The 23724-nt window shown below is 42.1% G+C and overlaps 1 protein-coding gene across 7 annotated transcripts; it reads left to right on the top strand.

Moving 5' to 3' along the window:
• Window positions 1-511: 511 nt before the first annotated feature.
• Chaf1b (chromatin assembly factor 1 subunit B) lies at window positions 512-21920 on the top strand. Of its 7 annotated transcripts, none has more exons than XM_074072680.1 (15): window positions 517-596; window positions 1056-1180; window positions 1273-1440; window positions 2301-2433; window positions 4189-4306; window positions 5278-5381; window positions 8249-8345; window positions 9785-9869; window positions 11015-11108; window positions 15304-15373; window positions 15465-15556; window positions 17112-17274; window positions 18051-18476; window positions 20874-20968; window positions 21478-21904. In XM_074072680.1, the coding sequence occupies exons 2-15, from the start codon at window positions 1178-1180 to the stop codon at window positions 21567-21569; spliced, it is 1740 nt and encodes a 579-aa protein (XP_073928781.1). In that variant the 5' UTR covers window positions 517-596; window positions 1056-1177; the 3' UTR covers window positions 21570-21904. The 7 variants fall into 7 exon arrangements, with proteins under 7 accessions (XP_073928782.1, XP_073928781.1, XP_073928780.1 ...); XM_074072679.1 differs by having other exon boundaries at window positions 518-596; window positions 1053-1180; XM_074072681.1 differs by lacking the exon at window positions 1056-1180 and having other exon boundaries at window positions 512-596; window positions 1240-1440; window positions 21478-21902.
• The last annotated feature ends 1804 nt before the right edge of the window (window positions 21921-23724 follow it).

Genomic DNA, 23724 nt, shown 5'->3' with positions numbered 1-23724 from the left:
TGTTCAGCACTTAAAGAGGTCAGAAGACAGTTTCTGTTTTATTGACGTTTGAAACTCCAGAATCTAGTGTGGGATCTTTTAGGGGTGACAGCTCTCGACTTACCCTTTGCACCAGTGAATGACATTTTGGTAGTCTAGGGCGGGTCTCAGAGCTGTTTTCCCCCCTGACCTACTAGGAAGGCTCTCCTTTTCCCAGACTAAATTCCCCGGCGGGGAAGCCTGAGTCGGATCACTCACCACTGAGTATAGAGCGGCACAGGATCTAGAATGTCGCAGACGCTCAGTAGACGTTTGCCGAAAGAATAAACTGCTCCATTCTTCCACCCAGGTGTGGGTGCGCAAGAATCAATGAATGGCAGGAGGCGTCCCTGATTGCCACCCACTGGGCAGGGCGGGGCCAGTTCGGGCTCCCGGAATGGGGTGGGGCATTCTGGAGTCTCGGCCACTCGAAAGCGAGCGCAGCCATAGCCACGCCCACACAGAGGCGTGGCGGTCTCGGGGTTCCGCCCCCAAGGAGGCGGGACCTGCGGCGCGCGGGAAGCGGAGCGCGGGACGGCGGGAGGTGGCTGCGCTGCTGGTTGACCGCGTCCCCGCAGGTACGGCGTCCCCGGGGTAACCCCCTCACCCTGCGGGTCTCTCGGCCGGGTCGGACCCGACTGCGGCGAAAAGGTGCTCGCCGAGGGTGTGCGGGCGGGCTGGCCTCAGCCGCGCGCGTGAGGGCGACCAGACCTGCCCGGGCTGCGGCCCCGCGCGTCCTCCTTCAGCTTAGGCCCCTGCCTGGCTTTCGCGGCCCACAGTGCCCCGTTCCTGAGAAAGGGTCTGCCCCTGCCCCGCAGTCCCAGGCCTCTCGCCGGTGCGGCCCCTTTCCGGGACGACCCCCCCCGCCGTGACCCCTCCTCCAGGCAGCCCGCTCCCTTCGTGGTGGACCTTCCCCCGAGGCTAGATCCCACCTTCGGCTGTCTGGCGCGACCCCAAGCTCACTAGGCCGGGGTGGCTCGTGCCGCCCGGCCTTGCCTCTGCCTGGGTGTTTCATTTTGCTTTTCTGGATGTAGCAGAATCAAACTTGGGGAAGCCAGGGCTTAAGGAGGCGGTTTAGGTGGAACGTGCAGAGCTGTGGACAGCAGCACCCTCTTCCCAGACTGCAGACATTGCCAGGGGTTAGCAGGGTGCCTGGCTCATGGTAAGCAAGCGCCCAAAAAGCCTTTGCTGCTATAATATTGTTACCTAATTCATTACTAGCATTGTGCAGCTTTCCTTTGTCTTTGGAAAAAGAACGCTGTGGGAGGATCATTTTGCCCATCAAGACTCAGGAGGATGAAAGTCATCACGTGTGAAATAGCCTGGCACAACAAGGAGCCCGTGTACAGCCTGGACTTCCAGCCTGCCACCTCCGGGAGGATCCACAGGCTGGCGTCTGCTGGGGTGGACACCGCGGTCAGGGTAAGAGATAGGAAGATACAGGGAACCTACTTGGAGCTGCAGTTTGCGTTCTTTCTGTTTTTGTTTTGTGGTACTGGGGCTTGAACTCAGGGCCTACACCTTAAGCCACTCCACTAGCCCTTTTTGTGTTAAGTATTTTCGAGGTAGGGTCTCAGGAACTATTTGCCCTGGCTGGCTTCCAACCACGATCCTCCTGATCTCCTGAGTAGCTAGGATTACAGGCGTGAGCCACTAATTTTGCATTCTTAATGTCAACAAACTGTGGGAAGTAGGGGAATAAAGGAGAATGATGGAGAGGGTGAATTCAAGTATAATATATTGTAAGAACTTTTGTAAATGCCAGTGTACCCCCAGCACAATACAAAAAATAAAATTTACAGTTTCAGAAAAAAAAAAAAAAAAACACTTTGCCTACTTTCCATCCAGGCCAGAATGTAAAATTCTCACGACCTGGAATGATCAATGAAAGCAGAAGACAGTGCTTTGCTTTCTTTTCTTTCTAAGGGGGCAGTACTGGGGTTTGAATGCAGGGTCTTGCTCTTACTAGGCAGGTACTCTATGACTTGAGTCATAGAGTATTTGTAGTATGTGGTAATGTTCCCTGTTGCAACTGAGTGCCCATCATTTTAGAATACTGAGGTGGGTTCCTGTGGTATAACCATTTGCTCTAGAAAGAAGTGGAAGGGAGGACAGCAGACAGTGGTACTGTTGGTTTATGTTTTAGATAGAGGTTCCTTCACTTTATGTTTCCAAATGAAAATTAAATTTTCTTCTTGAAAACAAGCATAGAATTGTTTATTACAGATAAGATAGTAAGTGTTCACTGTACATTTTTCTAGTAATTGTTTTGGTATCAACAGATCTGGAAGGTAGAAAAAGGACCAGATGGAAAAGCCATCGTGGAATTTTTGTCCAATCTTGTTCGTCACACCAAAGCTGTCAATGTGGTGCGTTTTTCTCCAGCTGGTGGAATTCTAGCATCAGGAGGAGATGGTGAGTATTGTTCAGACTTCAGTAATCCTTTAGAAACCTGATACCTGTATGTTTCATGACAGACAGTGAGATTCGAGCTGAGTATGATGATACATGCCTGTGATCCCAGCACTGGGAGGAGGTGGGTAGTGTGAGGCATGAGGAATATGATTTCAAGGCCCGCCTGGGCTACCTTGAATTAAAAAAAAAACCAAAAAACTCGAATTGTGAGATTTGAGCTGAATATGCTTGTTTACTTTAGATACCATTGCCTATAGTCTGCCATTTAGATAGTTTAGTAAAATCACATTGTGGGGAGTGTGTCAGAGGGAGGCAGTAAAGGACAGCATTGTTAAACTCAGAAGATGTGCTTGAAAACAACTCCTTCCCCACTTGCTCCCTCTAGAGTCCCAAGCCAATGGTTCTGGCCTTGTTTGTTAGTTTAATATCTGTAGTGCTCAGAGTGAGTTCTGTGTCTCTATGTAATTAATTAATTGGCTTTAGGAATGTCTTTAGTAAATGGCCTTGTAATTTGTGCTTGTTTGGTGGAAGTAGATGATTCACATTTTCTGCCTGTGCTTAAATGAGAAAAAACTATACAGAAAAAGTAAACCTTTAAGGCTGGGGGTGTGGCTTAGGGGTACAGCACCTGCCTAGCAAGCAAGAGCCCTAAGTTTAAATACCAGTACCACCACCACCACCAAAAAAAGTAAACCTTTATACCATACTTTAAAATAGTTGGGAAAATGGTATAAAATAAAACAAATCTCAGTTTTTATTTGGAGAAGAAGGAAGAGAGACCTGGTTGAGTTCAGTGCCATGACGCCCAGAGTGTGGCGTGTGTGCGTGTGTGTGTGTGTGTGTGTGTGCGTGCAAGTATGTGTTTACAGGGAGAGGTGGTGAGTGGAAGCTCCCAGAGGGAAGCCATAAGCTGTTTCCTATGAGGTTGTGCAGGACAGCTCTCATATGGTAGTCCTTTGGCCTTGAAGGCCCAGATACCTGCCCTTCGTGAGCATGTGGAGAGTGTTTGTCACCTTGTCCAAGCTCAGGTGAATGTGTGCAACCAGAATTCCAGTTAATTCTGAGTGGGAGACTCAGGTCCATGCATCCTGCTCATTCATTCACTCTCCTCCTGTGGGCATTCTAAAAGGGAAGGCAAGTCATGCTTATGTGGTAAGTGGAGAGCTGGAGTGTGAGAAGTCATCAGACTCAGACCTTTGCCAACATCAGGCTTAAGTTTCTGCTGCATCCATAATGATATTAAGAGCTAACAGCAATGGGGCTTACCATGTGCCAGGTGCCACACTGCAGTTGCTCTGTGTATACTCGTCCATTTAATCCTCATAAGAGCATGATGGAATAGGTATACCACATCCCCGTTTTACAGTAAGAAAACTGAGGCATCAGGATGTTCAAAGGCTTGCCGAAGGTCGCACAGACAAAGTGCTATCCTTGCATTGGTGGCTCTTTACTCCCCTCCCCCCTTCTTTTTTCTATTCAGCTATTTATAGGTTACTGCTTTATATTTGTTAATGCACTTTGCAGTGGCATTTTGATGGCTTGGGGACCCTTCTGTTTAAGGTAACTCTGTATATCTGATTTGTTATGAGTTAGAATTTTTGGCGTTTTAGTTCATAAGGCACATCTACTTTTTCTGTCCAAATTTGTAGAATTTGTCATAGTTGTCATTGAATGACATAAATATAGCACTAAAAATCCAGAAATGAAGGATTGTGCAGTGAAGCATGGTTTATTTTTAATTGAACCACTCCACAGATGCTGTCATCCTGTTGTGGAAGGTGAACGATAACAAAGAGCCAGAACAGATTGCTTTTCAGGATGAGGATGAGGCTCAACTGAATAAAGAGAACTGGACTGTTGTTAAAACCCTGAGGTAACCTAGGGAAGGACTGTGGGAGTGATTTATCTCTACAGCCTGAATGCTGTACATGGGATATGCCTTTGGGGCTTTGTATCTTTTAGTTGTTTGTTTCTTGAGACAGGATCTTACAGCCCATGCTGGCCTCCAACTTGCCATCCTCCTTCCTACCTTTTCCTCCTGAGTGTTGGGATTATAGACATGCACCACACCTGGCTTTTAGTTTGGTTTAGTTTTGTTTTGTTTTGTTTTGTTGAGGCAGTGTCTCACTAGGTAGCCTAAGACAGCTTCAAACTCACAGTCCTCCGACCTCGGCCTCCTGAATGTTGAGATTACAGATGTGTGTCACCATGCCCAACTTTGATCTTTATGGCTAACTTAAACTTTTACTTATGTCAGATAAGACAATAAAGAATAAAAATATGATTAAAATGGATTTTCTTACTAGCGGATATAAAATTTTTCTCAATAAAATTGAATCAAAAATTTTTTTTTGCGGAACGTCAGTGGCTCACTACTCAGGAGGCAGAGATCTGGAGAATCGTGGTGCAAAGTAGCCCAGGAAAATAGTTCGTGAGATCCCATCTTGAAAATGCCCAACACAAAAAAGGGCTGGTAGAGTGGCTCAAGTGGTAGCTCCTGCCTATCAACTGTGAGGCCCTGAGTTCAAACCCTATTACCACTAATATATATATTTTTCATTTTTGAAACAGGGTCTTGCTGTGTAGGCCAAACTGGCCTTGAACTGCCCTTCCTCCTGCCTCAGCCTGCTGGGATTATGTCTGTGCACCACCAAGTGCAGCTCAAAATGAATCCATTTTAAAGATAGAAATATCCTTGAAAGTAGTTCATAGCTAGGGCAAATATAGTTCTGGTGGAGATTTTTAGAGTCTCATTTAATGTATGTTGTGGAGTTTACCTTTAAATTTTTTATTTTTTTCCTTTTGAGAGAATAATTTTTTTCCTCTGTCCTTTCTGGCTTCTAGGGGCCACTTAGAAGATGTATATGATATTTGCTGGGCAGCTGATGGGAATTTAATGGCTTCTGCCTCTGTGGATAACACAGCTATCATATGGGATGTCAGTAAAGGTAAGTGAAATGTTTTCATTATTGAAAGAAGGAATATTCTAAGCATATACAAAAGCCTAACCAGTTTTATTTTCAAGAGCAGCATGAAAAATTTCTTTAGTGAACTGAAGTAGATGGTTGGCCTACCAAGAAAGAAATTGTTCCCATATGCCATGGATCCAATTCAGTTTTCCTGGCCCTAGTCAGAATGTAGGAGGCTTAGCAGTGGTGTTGAAAGTTATTGGTGCCTAGGAGAGGCAAATTCTACATGCATGCTCGGGGGTGCAGACATGAGGGTGACAAGCACAGAGCTTAGCATTCAGTCATTTATAATTAACATGGCATTGTGTGCTAGTTGATGGGAGGTGGGATTGGATTTTCATTTTAGGAAATCAAGGCAAACTGGAGACATTCCCACTACCTTTGAAGAAACTGCTCTCTAGTGAGGGAGATAGGAGCCATGTGAGAAGTTGCAGAGTTGTATAAGCTACTATTGGCTCATTCCTAATCATTTTTATTTCTTGCAGTCCTTCATTTAAGCTTTTTTCTTCCACATCTCCTCCTGTACTCTTATCTAATGTGTTGACGACTCATTGTCTTGCAAATCAAGTGTCCAGCCAGGGAGTCAGGAAGTGGCACTGGTATTTGCTATCACTTCAGCACTACATCAGTTTAGTTTTCATCTCTAAAAATCTCTGTTCTTTTTAGTTGTGTGCCATCCAGCTAAGATGTCCTCTATCTTGTCTCTTCTCTGTTATCCTGTTTCTAATGAATACCCAACATTCTGGCAAATTGAAGGACCATTGCCACTGTTTTCTTGTCTGCCCCAAATCTGTCTATTGTCCTGCATTATTTCAGAGTCTGTGAGGCCAATCCATTCAGTATTCCCCTGAGCCAGTTGCAGTGACCTTAAACATTGCCAGTGTGCTGGGCAATACTGCATGCTGGAAAGGAGGAATGAAATGGCTACATTGTAGTGGGGATGTCAGGCAAACACACAAACTGATATAATGGGTTGTAGTGATAGGTGCTGTGTGAAAGAGCTATTCCAAGCACTTGAAGTTTGAACAGAGATGTGAATGTTTGAAGGAGCAACCTGGGTGCATTATTTAGGGGAACAGCAAGAACAGAAGCCCTGTGGTGGAAGTTCTTTCAAAATCTAATGAATAGGATGAAATAAACAAGAGGAGGATGGCAGCAACAGATGTTGGAGGGGTGAGAGACAGGTCACATACAGTTGTGGACCCTCGAAAGGATTTTAGATTTTATCCAAAGTCTGTCTGGATGTCTCAGAAATGTTTTGTTTGTGTTTTAAAAAGATGTTCCCGGGTAGCACATGGCAAATAGACTGCAGGAGAAGCCAGGTAGAAGGGAGCCTGCTGGCAGTGTGGAAGTGATTCAGGGGAAAGAGAATAGTGGCATTGGCTAGGCATAGCAGTGGGATGAACTGGTGAAGAAAGGTTTGCTTAGGATACAGTTTGAAGAAAGAGCTGGCAGAACTTGCTAGTGGATTTGCTGTAACGCTAAGCTTTTTGGCAACCAATATTGATGCCAGTTCTGAAATCAGGGTACTGAGGGGAGGAACAGTTCTGAAATCAGGGTACTGAGGGGAGGAACAGTTCTGAAATCAGGGTACTGAGGGGAGGAACAGTTCTGAAATCAGGGTACTGAGGGGGGAACAGTTCTGAAATTAGGGTACTGAGGGGAGGAACAGTTCTGAAATCAGGGTACTGAGGGGAGGAACAGTTCTGAAATCAGGGTACTGAGGGGAGGAACAGTTCTGGAATCAGGGTACTGAGGGGAGGAACAGTTCTGGAATCAGGGTACTGAGGGGAGGAACAGTTCTGAAATCAGGGTACTGAGGGGAGGAACAGTTCTGAAATCAGGGTACTGAGGGGAGGAACAGTTCTGAAATCAGGGTACTGAGGGGAGGAACAGTTCTGAAATCAGGGTACTGAGGGGAGGAACAGTTCTGGAATCAGGGTACTGAGGGGAGGAACAGTTCTGGAATCAGGGTACTGAGGGGAGGAACAGTTCTGAAATCAGGGTACTGAGGGGAGGAACAGTTCTGAAATCAGGGTACTGAGGGGAGGAACAGTTCTGGAATTAGGGTACTGAGGGGAGGAACAGTTCTGAAATCAGGGTACTGAGGGGAGGAACAGTTCTGGAATTAGGGTACTGAGGGGAGGAACAGTTCTGAAATCAGGGTACTGAGGGGAGGAACAGTTCTGGCAGGGAGGCTAAAATCTGGAGCACATCCTAGACCTCCGACATTCAGCTGTCTGTCAGTTCAACCTCAGCCAGTGTCCCACTCTCACCAAAACATTTTCTGATTTTCTGAACATTAACTGTTCATCAGAGCTTTGTTCCCCAGAATGCTCAAGTCCCTGATCCCTCTGTTTCCTGGTCCGTCAGCCTCCCCTGGCTTCTGCTGTTTTTTTCTGCCCAGGTTGCTCCCCAGTGTGGCTCTATACCAGCAGGGTCACTAGCAGTTTTCAGATACTTATTACTGCATTGCACACTAAGCTCAGCTGTCATAGACTATCCTTCCTCTCCCCTTACATTTCCTCATACCCCTTCATTCTGCCATACCTGGAGAACTACATTTAGGTCTTCCTGATGCTCATGCCTGCCTCCTTCTCTGACCCACATAAGGTTATGCTCATCCGTAAATGGTCTGTCTCTCTACTCTGTGAGCTTCTTGAGGGCAGGACTGTGCAGAATTGTCTTTGGATTCCCAGAGCCTGACACAGGGTTTGGCACAGAGCTCCTCCATCACTGCCCACTGAATGAGGGATGAAACAAAGGGAGTAACATTTAAGTCACAGGTTATACAGTTTGTACCTGAGTAGGTTTTTGATAATGCTTTTGTGTGCTTTTTTTTGTAGGACAAAAGATTTCAATTTTTAATGAACATAAAAGTTATGTACAAGGAGTAACCTGGGATCCTTTGGGTCAGTATGTTGCTACTCTGAGTTGTGACAGGTGTGTATTGGCAAGTTGTGCTCATATTATTGGATTTTTTTTTTTTGTGACCCTGGAGTGTGCACTCAGGGCTTCACACTTGCTGGGCAGGTGCTCTACCACTTGAGCTACACTTCCAGCCCTTACTTGATTTTTTTTTCAGAGCTATATGTATCACAACTTCACCAAGATTAATTATAATCCAACTCTGATTCTTTTGTTCTTATTTCCATACTCTTATTCTTACAACATAATAAGAAACTGGAAACTAATTAGGGTAGGTGCCTTACGCAGAGTTAGTACTAAGTGGGGTGAATGCATGTAGGAAAAGTTTCCAAACATTAAAAAAAATGTTTAATTACATTTAATTTTACAGGAGACAGTAAAAGAAAAGGTAGTGGGAGGGTTGGAGTGTTAATTTTACTTTTTTCTTTTAGGGTGCTGGTGATTGAACCTAGGGCCTCATATTAAGCAAGGGCTCTTCCCCTAAGCTACACCCCAGCTCATTTATCTCATTTTTTGATAAGTTTGCTAATACAGGGATTTTTAATGACTCCATTTCAATTGATATAAAAATAAAATGCTTTTGTCCTTTTTGAAGGACGTCTTTGCTGTGTTTTTGGTGTAATTGCATTAATTGTATAATTGCATTTTTAGCTCTTTCTTAGAACAAAGAGTAAAACAAAAAAAAAAATCAGGGATTCCAGGTACATTATTTAACAAAATAATCCTCTCAAATATCCAATTACTTTTCAGTACTTTTTTTTTTTTGGTAGTACAGGGCTTTGTGTTTGTTTGTTTTTTTAAGCATTACTGAGGTTTGAATTCAGGGCTTTGTGTTTACGAGGCAGGCATTTGACCATTTGAGCCATTTCTCCATCCCTTCAAATATCCAATTACTTTTAATTAAAAAATTGAATTTATAACTCTGGAATAAAAGCAACATTTAAGAGCGTTTATTTTTCATAGAACTTTCTTATAAATGGCCATTTTTTTTCTGATATTTGCATTTTGTGCAGGCAATCAGAAGTAAAACAGTTTGGTTACGGGAATCATATGATTTTGCAGGGTGTTTTCCTTACTCTGGTTAATTCCTGAGAACAAGACTGTTCAACACAAACAAACCACATTGTAAGTCATACAAATTACCACTGGGCCAAATGTCTTAAATCTTGAAAAATAAGACTGGGCCTATGATATGTCTTATTTGAGAAATTGAGATATTCATTGAAAAATAAATCTGTAGAAAATAAAATAGTGATGTATTTCCCCACTGCGGTATCCTTTAGGTTGTTAATATTTGCTTTTGCCATAATTTATCAGTTAAATGTGAACATAATTAGTAATGGTTCTGTAGGCTGAAAATTGTTTGGGTGGTCATAGACTGGTTTAGATTATTTCTGTGAGAAGCATAATTCATTTACTAGAAGAGGAAAATCAGACTTGTGTTCTTTCTTCAGGGTGCTGCGGGTGTATAGCACACAGAAGAAACGTGTGGCTTTTAATGTTTCAAAGATGCTGTCTGGAATAGGGGCCGAAGGAGAGGTATAAAAATATTTTGACATTCCCTTTCAGAAGTACTTTAAATGAGTCTTGGGAAGTCATGAGGCCCTCCCATACCCTTGCAGCTGAATCACTAGTCTCAAAGACCCAACACCTGCACTAACTACAATAAGGTTTTCTCTTGGACCATCAAGTCTTAGTGTGGGGGTGCTGGTTAGTGTGGAAATAGGGATATCTGGAGGCAGGGGAGAGATGTTGATGGACAATAGTGGTTTCCAACACAGGCTACACTGTGGAATCACCTGGGTGCCTGAGTACCATACTCTAGTGATTCCCTTGGCTCGAGATAGGCAGGGCGTCCATGATTCTGAGGTATAGTAAGGGTTGATCACTACTGATCTGGTTGCTCACTAGACAACAGAAGACAGGTGGGTCAAGCCAGTGGAGAGTTCAGGTAGTAGACAGCAGACACCCAGCCACAGGGTTGGTATTTAGGAAAATGAAGGATCTGAAAGAACTGACAAATGTGAATAGAGACTACTAAGGCAGACACTTAGGTGAAGGGGGGAAAGTCAGCCACTGGAGCAACAAGAGACTTTGTGCGTACCGAGCTCTATGGCACCAAGGTAAGGCAGGGTGTGCTGAAAGAGCACACCTGTAAAGGATGGATAACAACGCCTACTTCCTGTAGATTAGTGAGAATTGAATGTTAAGTGTTTATATATAAAGTATCAATAAATGTTACCAAAGGCTGTCCCACACAGATGTTCAAGAAATGTAAAAAGCAGGTCTTCCTGCTGCTCCCCAGACAGACCACTGTTGACCATGTGGTATATGTTCTTACAGAGTTTTTAAAAAAATTATACAACCACCAAATATACACATACAGACACATTCATATACACTCATTCTGCCTTAACAAAAATGGGTGGTTGGTTCTCATGAATGTTTACTTTTGTTTTTGTTTTTATGGTACTGAGGGTTGAACTCAGGCCTTCCACTTGCTAGGCAGGCGCTCTATCACTGGAGCCACTCCACCAGCCCACGAATGATTATTTTTGCAGGCTTACCTGATTACTTGGTTTGCAATATGTTTCTGTTTCATTTATTATATCAATAATAAATAGTAAGCCTTTATTGTGAATGGGAAGATTTGGAATGACTTTTTTTAACTTTGTATGCCACAGGCAAGAAGTTACCGGATGTTTCATGATGACAGCATGAAGTCATTCTTTCGTAGACTCAGCTTTACTCCTGATGGGTCTTTGCTCCTTACACCAGGTGCGCTTAGCAGGATTTGATTTAAGAGTGTGAAGGCACATGGGGCTGTCCCCTCCTCCCATTTTGCCATCTTTTTAGCTCAGTCAAGTTTGATCAGAGCAGTGGTCCCCAACTTGTCTGCACACTGGAACCTCCAGAGGAGCTGCCTGTGTTCTCAGTGATAGTGTTTAGTTGGTCTGGAGTGGTGCCATGGCTTTTGAAATTTTAAAGATTTCCTGATGATTCTGATGTTCAGACAAGTTTGGGAGTCACAAGACTAAAATGACATATTTTATCTTAGATAAATTTTACTTTAAACAATTAACTATTTATGTTCAGGTAATTAAGAAGGCATAATATAAAACATTATTGTGTAAAAACAAAAAGAAAAATAAAACCAAGGGGAAAAAAAGAAAATTTACTATTTCAACCTTTTTTTCCTATTTTTTCGAGACAGGGTCTTACTATATAGCCCAAGCTGACCTCAACCTCAAAATCCTTCTGTTTCAGCCTCTAAAGTGTTGGAATTACAGTTGTGCACCACCACACCTGGCTACTATTTAAACATTTTAATAAATTCATTTTCACTAGACATGTAGTGGAAGTTATAGTTCTAAAGCCAAAGATAAAGTGTCTTTTCTTATTCTTAATAACCAAGCAGTCTTTTGGGACAGGGTTGTGAAGGGACAAACTTGATTGCACTAACCTGCAGGAATGGTCAAAAGTCAGCAAAGAAAAGGCAGGTTCATTGTCTCTAGGAAGGCAAGAGGTTAAGCCAAGCAAGTCAGGCTAGGCAGCATTATGGCCAGATTGTTCTCAAAAAAGAGTGTGTGCTAATCTCTGGCTTGAAGACTATTTTGTGCATAAGGAAGGCTACATTGTGCAGGGTAGGGTCAAATTTGCCACTAAGGGTCCCAGGTAGGCTGGCAGAGAGGGCCCAAGAAAGACACAAATGATCCCTGCTTATGTGGATGAGGCTGTAAAGAACATCAAGGAGCATGTAGGAAATGACCATGTCCCAAGGAGGCTCCAGGCCAAAAATAAGTAGTTGCTTACATTATTTACTAAAGATTTTTGCTGAAAGGTTTTTATTAAAAGTTATTTACTAGACTAATTAAAACAAATCCAATACTAAATGGCCACTCTAAAAATATTTTTAGTTAAAATCAGGTACCAGCTGGGTGTCTGCTGTCACCATTGTTATTTGTGGTGCTAATAAATGTAGGAAACAGGAAAATGAATTCACCAACATTAGAAGAGAGAGACTTTTTCTGCCCATTATAGGATTGTACTTGTAGAAAATCTAAGAGATTTAGAAGATGCTATCAGAACTACAAAACAGAGGCGGGAATGTAGCTCAGTGGTGGAGTGCTTGTCTAGCCTAGTATGTGCAAGGCTCTGGCTGAGTCCCAGAGTTCAGCGTAACAAAGGAAAAAGTTTACAAAAAAGAGTTTGATAAGGTGGTAGCTAGATATTGTAAAATATAAAAAATTCTGAATCTTCTTTCTGCAACAGTTCAAGAAAGGGAAAGAGGAAAAATATTCCATTGTGGCGGTAGTGCAGCTTAGTGAAAAGTACATTCTTAGTTAGCATGCATGTTACCTTGGATTCAGTCCATTCTTAGTTAGCAAGCGAGGGACCTTGGACTCAGTCCCAGCACTGGGAAGAAAAAACACCCGCTAAACAAGTGAAAGTGAATTTAATAAGAAAGACAAAGCCTTTTTGAAAAATTCTAGAAGGTATTATTATTATCATCGTCATTATTATTATTATTATTATTTTGGTGGTTCTGTGGTTTGAACTCAGGGCCTTTTACTAAGCAGTCACTCTACCATTTGAGCTGTGCCCCTAGCCGCAAAGGTTTTGTTATTGAAAGTTATGAAACAAATTTTGAACAAATAGAAAAATACATCGTGTTCTGAAAGTTAGCATACCAAATCGATTTCCAATTACAGTCCCGTTAGAGACTTCTTCTTTTAAATTACATGAAATCTTAGTTCCGTTTTTTTTTTTTTTTTTTTTGGTGAGACAGGATAGCCCAGGTTGCCTTGGAACACACTAGGTAGCCCAGGCTGGCCTTGAACTCAGGATCCTCCTGGCTCAACCTCCGTGTAGTGAGATTGCAGGCATGTGCCAGCACTCCTGGCAAAAAAGGAATAAATCCTCAGCATTTATTCTACTAAGAAAACATGAGGAAAGATGGGGCGGGGGAAGAAGGTATTTGCCTAACCAGATATTAGGAGATATCTGATATTACTGTTAACAAATCAATATAGTATTGATGATCTGGGGCTAAACTTATAGACTAGTGGACCAGAACAGAGAATGCAGAAATAGATTTCAGAATATAAGCGAATTTAATATATGACCTTAAGTGGTATTTCAGTGGGAAGAATATATTTTCAAATGAGTGGTACTAGAGTAGTCAGCTATATGGAAGAGAATAAAATTGGATCCCTAGCTTATATAGAAAAAATAAATTCCAAATGAATTCAGTACTTAAATATAGATATAAAAACATAACACTCTTGCAAAAAATCTAGGGATCCATTCTAGGGAACAGAGAAGACCTAACTAAGAGGAAAGTCAGGCATTCTTACAGAAATGACAGGCCTGCTTGTATTTGAATGCAGAACTTTCATTTTGCAAAAGATGCAACAGCCTGAGTTGGGAAAATGAGGGAACCAGAAAGTAATACTCATATAATGTCCACTGATTCACTCAAAATTGACAAGAACAACATCAAAAACACAAAGGAAAAGAAAAATGCTGAAGAAAAAATAAGTGGAGGACAAAAAGGCAGTTTGTAGAAGCGCAAACTACTGACACAAGAAAAGGTTCTAAAATCAGTAACAGTGTCATAGCAACTCTGGTGTCCTTATTCTCTTCTGACTGGAAAAAATGAGCAATAGCTATTGCTAATTCTGCTTCATTGCTGCTGGGGTTGCAGATTGTTACAATGTTTTGGAAAGCATTCTGGCAAAGGTTAAATACTAATGCCATCCAATCCATCTGTCCCTGGTCTGAGAGCCAATCCCTTAAGTGTTTGTAAGAGTATATGTCAAGATGTTTATTGCAACCATTTGTTTGTAGTGTTGTAAAACCAGAAGCAAAGCAATAGTTATTAACAGAGGATAGTATTTTTAGACCAGTAAATATCATGTAGCTACTAAAAATAATGTCTTCCTACTCTACAAATCAACTTTCATGAGTTGTTGACTGAGACAAAATAAGGACACCTGTAAATAATACTCCATTTCTTAAAACAAATAGACTGGAAAAACCCACCATATGGGTATATGTGTGATTGAATTATAACTGACTGTAATGATGCTGGGAGGATGGAGAAAATATGAAATGACATGTTGCTTGGTTAAAATGGATTACTTGGGGAGTGGAATGATAGGGTGAGATTGGAAGAGTTATGCAGAAAAGTAAGTTTTTAAAAAAAGAGCATGGTATTGTCTAAACTACTTCCCAGTAGATATGAAATGGTTACATGTAAATTTATATATATGTATATGTGTCAAGAAATGTGATTGTGAAACATGAGTTTCATACACCTGTGTGTTACAGTTTTTCTCTGACAGCTTCTGCTCTGACTTTTAGTACTTCCTGTGTGTCAGATCAGGCTGTTCTCCAGAGCACAGTCAGCTCCTGCTGGAGGATAAGAGGCTCAAGGCTGGGTCAGGCAGAATGGAAATGGTCAGAGTGTCAGCCTTTGGCAGTGCTGGGGTTTGCACTCAGGGCCTTGTGCTTGGTAGGTAGAAGCTCTACTACTTGAGCCACACCTCCAACCAACTCTCAGCCTTTGAATGACAACCAAAGTCTGAATTTAGGGGACAGAGATTCTGAGGTCCTAGGCAAAGCCCTGGCAGGTGGATCTATAACAATACTTCACCAGCAGGATTTGCCTGGATTCTCAAACAATGGGTCTTATAGTAAGGTATCCCTACTTTATGCTCTACCTGCCTCCCAGTTTCCAGAAGGCTGTCAAGCCCTGAGGTAGAGATAACAGGTAGAACAGGAGTAAGGAATGAAACCAGATGATAGAATATTTGTATTTGTCCTCAGTTATAAAAACATTGTCCAGTGAATACCACATTAGGGAAAAAAGTATTTTGCAAACTAGAATTGAAGGCTCTCATGCTTTTTGTGAAACAATTTAATATAGCTTTGACTTTTTTTTCCCCCTATCCCTTCCTCTATTCCCCAGCTGGATGTGTAGAATCTGGTGAAAATGTAATGAATACAACTTATGTTTTCTCCAGGAAAAATCTTAAAAGGTAAGTAATTAAGGAAATATTTGAAAGTTTTGCCCTTTTTTGCTTTTCCTAAGTAATAGTGCTCATTTCTAATCTGTGGTTTATCTTTTAGGCCTATTGCTCATCTTCCATGTCCTGGAAAAGCAACGCTTGCTGTTCGCTGCTGTCCAGTCTACTTTGAATTAAGGCCAGCAGTGAGAACAGGTATCATCAGCACCACAGTGGTGAAGTTATCTTTTCTCTCTGAGGTCTGTCTCCAGTGGGGGTGGGATTTGGATTCTGACTTGTGGGGAAAGATGAGTATGTGGGTTTGGCTTAGTTACTTTTTCTTCCATTTTTTTTGGTGGTGGTACTGGGGTTTGAACTCAGGACCTAACACTTGCTAGACAGGTGGCCTACCACTTGAGCCATATCCTCAGCCCTTTTTTTGCTTTTGTAGTTATTTTTCAGATAGGGTCTTGAATTTTTGCCTAGGACTAACCTAGACCTCAATCCTTTTAGCAATACCTCTAATGCAGCTGAGATTGCAGGTGTGGGTGTTTTTGTTCTTATATTCTTGAGGTTTATTCTGGAATGCAGTTAATTAGAAACATTTTTGATTTTTTTGGGTCTTGCTGACAGTGTTTGGTCAGGGCTAATTGTCTCACTCCTGAATGCTCCAGTGGATGTCCTGTGGATATGAAATGTTCCACCCTAGCCAAGGGAAACACATGGTTTCTGACCTTATGTGAGCTTCAGGGATTATTCCTTCTCTAGTAGATCTTTCTCCACCTCAGGTTGTATCCTCACAGCCCAACAGTGGTCATTACTCAACTGATGACTAAAGAGGGACCTGAAGCTCTCTCTGCAGCTGTGTGTCACTGCCCTATGAACTCTACCTGCCTTGGCCTTCCCCAGCTCCCAGCATTATCTTTTCAACCAGGAGTCTTCTAGGCCCTGCCTGGGTTGTCTGTACTTTTACTGGTCCGGGAACATGCCAGGCAGTAAGCGGAGGCAATAGTAGGACTTAACTTGTTTGTTTCATCTCTCGGAGAACACTGTCCTTCATTGTTGGTAGCCAGTGTCTTGAAAGCTGTCGTTTCATGTATTCTGCCTGGTATTTTAGTTTTTTTCAGGTGCAATGGTAAATCCAATCCCTGTTTTACTCCACAGCTGGAAGCAGAAGCTATTTTACCTTTTTAATCCTTAAATGTAAATGAATATGGTTAACTTGACAGGGCATTAAAACATCACATGATAAATTGTTTCTAAATAAATCTCATTTTTTCATATCAGAAAGTGTCCTCTGAAATTGACTTTTTTTCCTAACTTTTTTGGACCTTAGTGCCCATGATTATAAGTTTTGTAGCATCCTGTTCTCATTGGTCCTGACCTGGTTTTCTTTTTTTCTTTTCTTTTTTTTTTGTTGTAATGGGGTTTAAAATCAGAGCCTACACCTTGAGCCACTCCATCAGCCCCCTTTTTTGTGATAGGTTTTTCAAGATAGGGTCTCGTGAACTATTTGCCCAGGCTGGCTTTGAACCTCTATCCTCCTAAGTAGGTAGGATTACAGGCGTGAGCCACTGTGCCCGGCTTCTTATGTGGTTTTCTTATTTGTGTAAACATAAGGAACTGAATTCCTTAATAAAGCATATAGTAATATAGTTTGTGTGTGTGTGTCTGTGTATCTGTGTGATTTATGTCCCCCAGGGAAAAGGCTTTTGGATTTTGGAGGGAATTGGTTGTCTCCTTTGTTTACTTTGTTCATCTTCCTCTGCAGAAAAAGCATCTCGAGAGCTGAGCCTGGAGCTGATGAGCCTGCCTTACCGTGTGGTGTTTGCTGTAGCTTCTGAGGACTCTGTGCTGCTCTACGACACTCAGCAGCCTTTCCCTTTTGGCTATGTGTCTAACATCCACTACCACACCCTGAGTGATATTGCATGGTGAGCCACTGGCAGAGAAGGAAAGTGAAGGGGAGGAGGAGTGTGCACTACGCTAAGAAGACCCTTCGGCTAGGAGCCATTTCATTTCCACAGATGGGTTTTGGAGCCCTATTCACCAATTTTTGTAAAGGAGTTCACATTAAAATAGAGGCCGTTTTTGTTTGCCATAGTGTTTGCTTCATAATTTAACAACAGTGGGGTTTGATGCCATTCACATTGCCCTATAGGAGTAATCAAACTCCCATAAACTGGGGAGAGGCCCCAGGGACTCACTAGTCATTTTGAGGACACTTCAGGCCCTCTGGAGGAAGCCTTCACTTGCCGTTCCTCCTGGGGGTATCAGTTGTCGCTCTGCCCTTTCTCTGCCACGTTTTGGTCTCTGTTCAGCTTCCACTGCCTGCTTAGTCCCACCTACACTCTAGTTCAGGCCACTCACCATCTGTTTTTTGCTCTTTATAACTTTTTTCTTTTGATTTCCTTTTTATCTTGGAAAAAGATGCTCTCACCTTTATTCAGGTGAAAGTTGGTAAAGTACAAATAGATTGCTTTGACTTAGGAAATCCAGGTAGGTTTGGGAAATGAAACTGGATGCCTGAGGAGCATGCACAAACTCTGGACCAGTCACAAATCCTAGACTAGTAACGCCTCTTTCTTGACTTTTGCCTTCAAACAAAGTTTGTGATTTTGCTTGACTTTAATTTCCTGTGTACTCATGAAAGTGTATGTGGTCTGTAGACTTCTGAAAAGTCTCTCTTTTCCTTGCTTTGGGAACACAGGTCCAGCGATGGGGCCTTCCTGGCCATTTCTTCCACAGATGGTTATTGTTCATTTGTGACATTTGAGAAAGATGAACTTGGCATACCATTGAAGGAGAAGCCAGTTTTGAGAACTCCTGATACAGCAAAGAAAACTAAGAATCAGACGCACCAAGGGTCTTCGCCAGGACCCAGACCAGTAGATGGAACCCCTACCACCAGAACCCAAGATGCCAGCAGTCCTTGTGCCACTCAGTCACCAGCCACCCAGTCTCCAACTCCAGCATCTGTCAAGGACACTCCTTTGATCACTCCTGGTGTCAAAAACTCCTTGCCAGGGCCTTCAGAGGACAAGACCCTACAGTCCAGTGGTCAAAACATGAAAACCCATCCATCCCGGAGGGTCACTCTGAACACCTTACAAGCCTGGAGCAAGACCACCCCTCGGTAAGAACATTTGACAAACCAAGAAATTGTTGCAAAATGTACAACCCTAACCTGTTATAGCAAATACCAAGGAGGTCATCTTGCTTATAGACGTCTGCTGGTTCCTCTGGACTTCAGGATATAACTCAGCATTTTCTGGTGGGGTTTTTTGTTTTGTTTTTTGCCAGCACTGGGGTTTGAACTCAGGCCCTTACCCTTGCAAGGCAGGCACTCTTACTGAATGAGCCACTCCACCAGTAAGCCCAGGCTTTTTTGAATGCACAGACTGTGATATGGTTATAGCCTGTCATATAGGACTGTGACCACTCTCTCTCCTAAGTCCCATGTGTCTTAATCTCTAACCCAGCCCTGAGAGTCATGTTTCCAGAGCAAACTGTGTGCTTTGTGGCTTCTGTGCCTGGCCTTCCTTGGGGATGTCCTGGATATGTGCTCCTGTTGGTGACACATCGTCTTCCTGAAAGACCACTTGAATGTGCCTTCTGAGATCCTGGTATTTGCAGCCCTTTAGTCTTCTCTCTGAAGAAACATGCTATATCGCGTGTGTTTTGTTTATGCCCCTTTCTTGTTAGATTATGAGCCCTTTGAGGACAGAAAGTAGGTTCTTATTTTTTTTATCTGTGCTCTCTTGCCCAAGATAGTACCAGGCATTTCCTGATGTGTAGGAAATCAAAGGAGCACAGTGTTAGCTTTTGACACTGTGACATACCTGAGACAATCAACTTAAAAAGAGGAAAGCCTTATTTTGGTTCACTGTATCAGAGGTTTCAGTTCATAGTCACTGCCCATATTGCTTTGGGCCTGTGGCAGCAGTACATGATGGGAGGAGCACATGGTGGAGAAGACTGCTCACTTCATGGTGCCTGGAAACAAACACATGGAGGAAAGGGCCAGGGATCCTATATCCCTTCTAGGGCACGCACTCAGTAACCCAACTTCCTTCCATTAGGTCTGCCCCCTAAAGGTTCTACCACTTTCCAATAGTGTTAACAGGCTGGGGACCAAGCCTCTAACATATGAGCCTTCAGGGTATACTTCTCTAAACTATAGCAAATGCTTTTTAAAAAAATAAAGTTTTATTTTATTTTATTTTATTTATTTATTTATTTATTTTGGTGGTACTGGGCTTCAAACTGAGGGACTTATGCTTGCTAGGCAGGTGTTCTACCCCTTGAGCCACACCCAGCCCTTCATTTTATTTTTGATGGTACATAATAATTGTACATTTGTATGGGTATAATGTGATGTATGTAAACATTGTATAGCAAATAAGGATACTAGCATTTCCATCCCCTTAGACACTTAGCATCTTTTTGTGGAGAGAACATTCAGAGATCAACTTTTTAAAAAAAATTGCACATATAGGAGAGACTGTGCAGTTCTTGTCTTTCTGTGCTTGCTTCTTTTATTTAGCATGCCCTCCAGCTTATCCATGATGTCACAGATGAGAGGATTCCCTCCTTTTTTGTGGCTGAATAGAATTCTATGTGCATACGGCCCATCTTTCTGAGCTGCCTGGTCATAAGGAACAGGACAGCCTGATCTGACGTCTCCCAGGTGGTGAACGTGGGTCTGTGTCTGCTTTTCCTGCTGCAGACAAGAGGTGCTGCTCATGTCCTTCTGTCATCAGGTAGCATTAGCCCTCTGTTTTCCTTCCTTCCCTTGCACCTCTAATGTCCAATGACCCCTCTGACTGCACTTCCTGCTCTTCACTCTTCCTTTTCACCTTCCAGATTGACCATGTGGGGAAAGGGATGTAGGCAGGTGTAGACTGGTAAGTTACGGTAGGAGAAACCTGTGCTTCTCAGTTCATAATATGGTCCAAGTGTAGTGTTTGACTCTTTAAACTCCAATTTCTACAGAATAGCAGTGTATTTTTAAATATTTTATTTATTCTTAGGTGGGAAAGGTATTCTTTGAAATATTTTGGGTGTTAAATTGCTATTCCTTTTGACTTCTTCTAAACCATTTACCAAGTTTCTTACAGTTGTAATTTTTTTTTAAATAATACTTGTTGAAAATTAAGATTCTAGATTAAAAAAAAAGAGTTATCTGTGTGTTGGCACTTTTCATACATAGAAACCATGTCTACTAGCCTTGTGTATATCACTTTCAGCAAGGTATTCAGTAGGCCATTGTTAATGAACAGAACCCAGCTTTTGAAACTTTTAGATGACTGGGTGTGGTTTTAGTTGACTGTTATAAATGCGATAGTCAAACTTAGTACATGAATGTAGTTCTTTCTAAATAAGGGAGCACATCACTGTATTAATGCCTGACATGATACAATCAGCTGAAATTTTTTAAGTATTTTCTTTGGTGGTTTTGAAACTTCATTTCATACATAAACATTCCTTTGACACTAACGAGCCGTGCACCCCTTTACTTTTTTTAATCAAGGAGAATAAACTTAATACCCTTAAAGACAGATACTCCACCAAATTCTGTACCAACCAGCATAGTTTCTGCCTCTTCCACAGAAGAAATTGAATCAGGTAAGTAATATTGTTACAGGTTTGGTGTAATTACAGATAAAATATTTTCCCTTTTGTTCTTTTGGAAATTCACAGCACTTAATTTTAAGTCAGTTCTGAAAGCACAGATCATCTTGTACACTTAATGGCTACTTGTTTATGTCTCAGCAATGAGTAAAGAAATCCCTTTACTCACTTGAGTGGGTTCAATACGAATGGGATTCTTGACAGTCACTGATGTTTGGGCCAGATAATACTTCATTTTGGGGAGCTGTTTTGTGTATTGTGGGATGTTTAGTAGCATCCCCAGATGCTAGCCTTTCCCCCATGAAATTCTCAAATGTCATCGTCCTTTGATAGGCAAAGTCACACCTGGTATAGAGCCAGTGGTATAGATCCTTTCATTGTAGCAGTATAGGATCTTGCCAGGCAGTTCAGTTCCTTATTGTGGGTGTATATTTTGTGTTATCTCCTAATGTACGGAAGTCTTCATTTACTTGTTCACTTTATTACATTTGTTAATGTTTCAGAGATGCCTGAAGATCCCCAGGGCAATCCTCCAGAACTAAAACGGCCCAGATTTGAGGAAAACAAAGGAGGCACCCAAAGCCTGGACCCCTGATGGGACTTTGACTTGTACCTGAGGCCTGCCAGCTCTGGCACTCCTATATGTGTAGGGAGGGAGGCCAAAGATTCTCATGGCCAGTGACATCATTGTGGAGCAGACACTCATAAATTGATTTGTGACAGGAAAAAAACACGTGTACTGTGTTCTTGTATTCAGTATCCATTTCAGCTTGGGGATGGTAGATATTGTAATAGACTAAATCTTCCTTTTGATGAGTTTCTAAAACTAGAGCAGTTCAGTATTATCTAGTAGAAAATCAGTAAATCCTCCCTTGTAACACTTGTGAAAGTGCAGATACTTCCTGGGTGGACTCCCTTTTAAAATTATAATTAAAAAGAGGAGAAAGTAATTTGAGAAGACTTATGCTGTTGAATTTTAAAATGTTTGAAGTGACAGATGTAGCTTCTAATTGATTGGTTAAACTTTGGAAGTTTGTTGTGTTTTTATGGTATTTGTTTATTTATTTTACAATACTGAGGATTGAACTAAGGGCCTTGTGCTTGCCAAGCAGGCACTCTACCACTCAACTCACACCTTTAGCCCTTGTTTTCTGATTTTTAAGGTAATGCTCATTCTGGAAAGTTAGTAAACTGAAATACAGTAGAAAAAGTTGTGTGTGCAGGAGTGGGCTGTGGGAATCACATGATCTTACCACTAGAAGAAATCCTCATTGATGTGTATTTCCTTAGCTTTTTTTTTTGTTTTCAAAGGGAGCTGAGACTTTCATCTCAGATACAATTTATATCTGAATAGGTTACTTTTTAGATCAGCTTTTCAAAGCAAAAAAAACCCAATCTTAGCAATATACATCTGTATTTTTGCTATGTTTTGGCCCCAGGAAGATCAGATGTTCTCTTTTTCTACTAGGAGTAATGGTGAGAGCTATGGGCTGGGTCTGTGACACTGATGAAGGCAGTCACATGGTCTGGAGCCCCGTCAGCTCAGAAGGTCCTGGGTGGTTTAGTCGAGAGGTGTTTAGTTGTCCATTGGCAGCTGGGTTAAACCCCAGTCTAGAAGCTGGTGCAGCTGCCTTCCCTTTAATAGAGCTGTTCAGTGTCTGTCACTTTGAACATGATAACCCATGTGGACAAGGGCAATAAATCTGGGGCTTCCTTCCACCGCCGTAACAGATCAGAGTGAAATCTGGAAAAGATGGAATAGGCCAAGGAAGTGGAAAATGCACTTTTTAATTTGGTCAACAGCAACAAAGAGAATATCGGAAAGAAGCACCAGTGGTTTTATCTGTGCTTTAGTGAACCAGAGGGAGAGATCGCCTTGCTTTTTGATGGGAAGAAGATAAACTAGGAACCGTTTACAATGTAGACAACTGAAAGTTAAATCCGTGCATACTTGTAGAAATGTAGGTGTGAATCATTCCAAATGAAAAGTTTTTTTTTTTTTTTCAATTTTTGCTGTACTGGGAGTACATTGTGACATCATTTTACAAAAGTTCTTACATCATAGTTAAATTCACCCCCTCCATCATTCTCCAAAACAAAAAGGTTTTAACATGTCAAACATAGTATCTATTTTGAACAGTAGTTCTCAACTTTAGCTTTACATTGAAGTCATCCCAAAAGCTAGCAAACACACTGATACCTGATCCCTCCCAGAAGATCAAACCTGGTTAATCTGGTTTGTGGTCTGAAGTTTTTAAAGCTCCTTGAGTAATTCTAATGCACAGCCAAGACAAATCTCAAGGGAAAAAGCTGTTCCCAGATACGGTCTGTCCTGGTTAAGTGCATTTCCAACAAGACATTTTTCTTGATGATCTCTTTTCCATCACTGATTGACATGAAAACACCTCCTTGATCATGCTCCCAGATTGAAAGACAGTACGGAGGTGCCGCCTGCTTTTCTGAGGAAAGACAGTTTCAAACTTCATGCTGCTGGCGTGAGGTATAGCTTATAGCCCTTAATCTCTGTGCAAACAGATGAGTGATTGTGGGTCACTGTTCCAGTGAGTGGCCTGCTTCCTGGCCACACCTAGGGCAGGAACTGTGTTAGGTTTTACAAATCTGTCTTGTGCAGCAGTAATGGAGTGGTAGGTTGGGAAGTAGGGCACACCTGCGGCCCAAGGCATGAGTTTATAGGAATGAATGCCTGTTACTCATCTGTCATTCTTGAATATAAGTGATTAAGATGATAA

This window comes from Castor canadensis, chromosome 5 (genome assembly GCF_047511655.1).
Source record: "Castor canadensis chromosome 5, mCasCan1.hap1v2, whole genome shotgun sequence".
NCBI lineage: Eukaryota > Metazoa > Chordata > Mammalia > Rodentia > Castoridae > Castor > Castor canadensis.
Note: the sequence above shows the minus strand (reverse complement) of the source record. Positions and strands in the feature narration are given on the sequence as shown.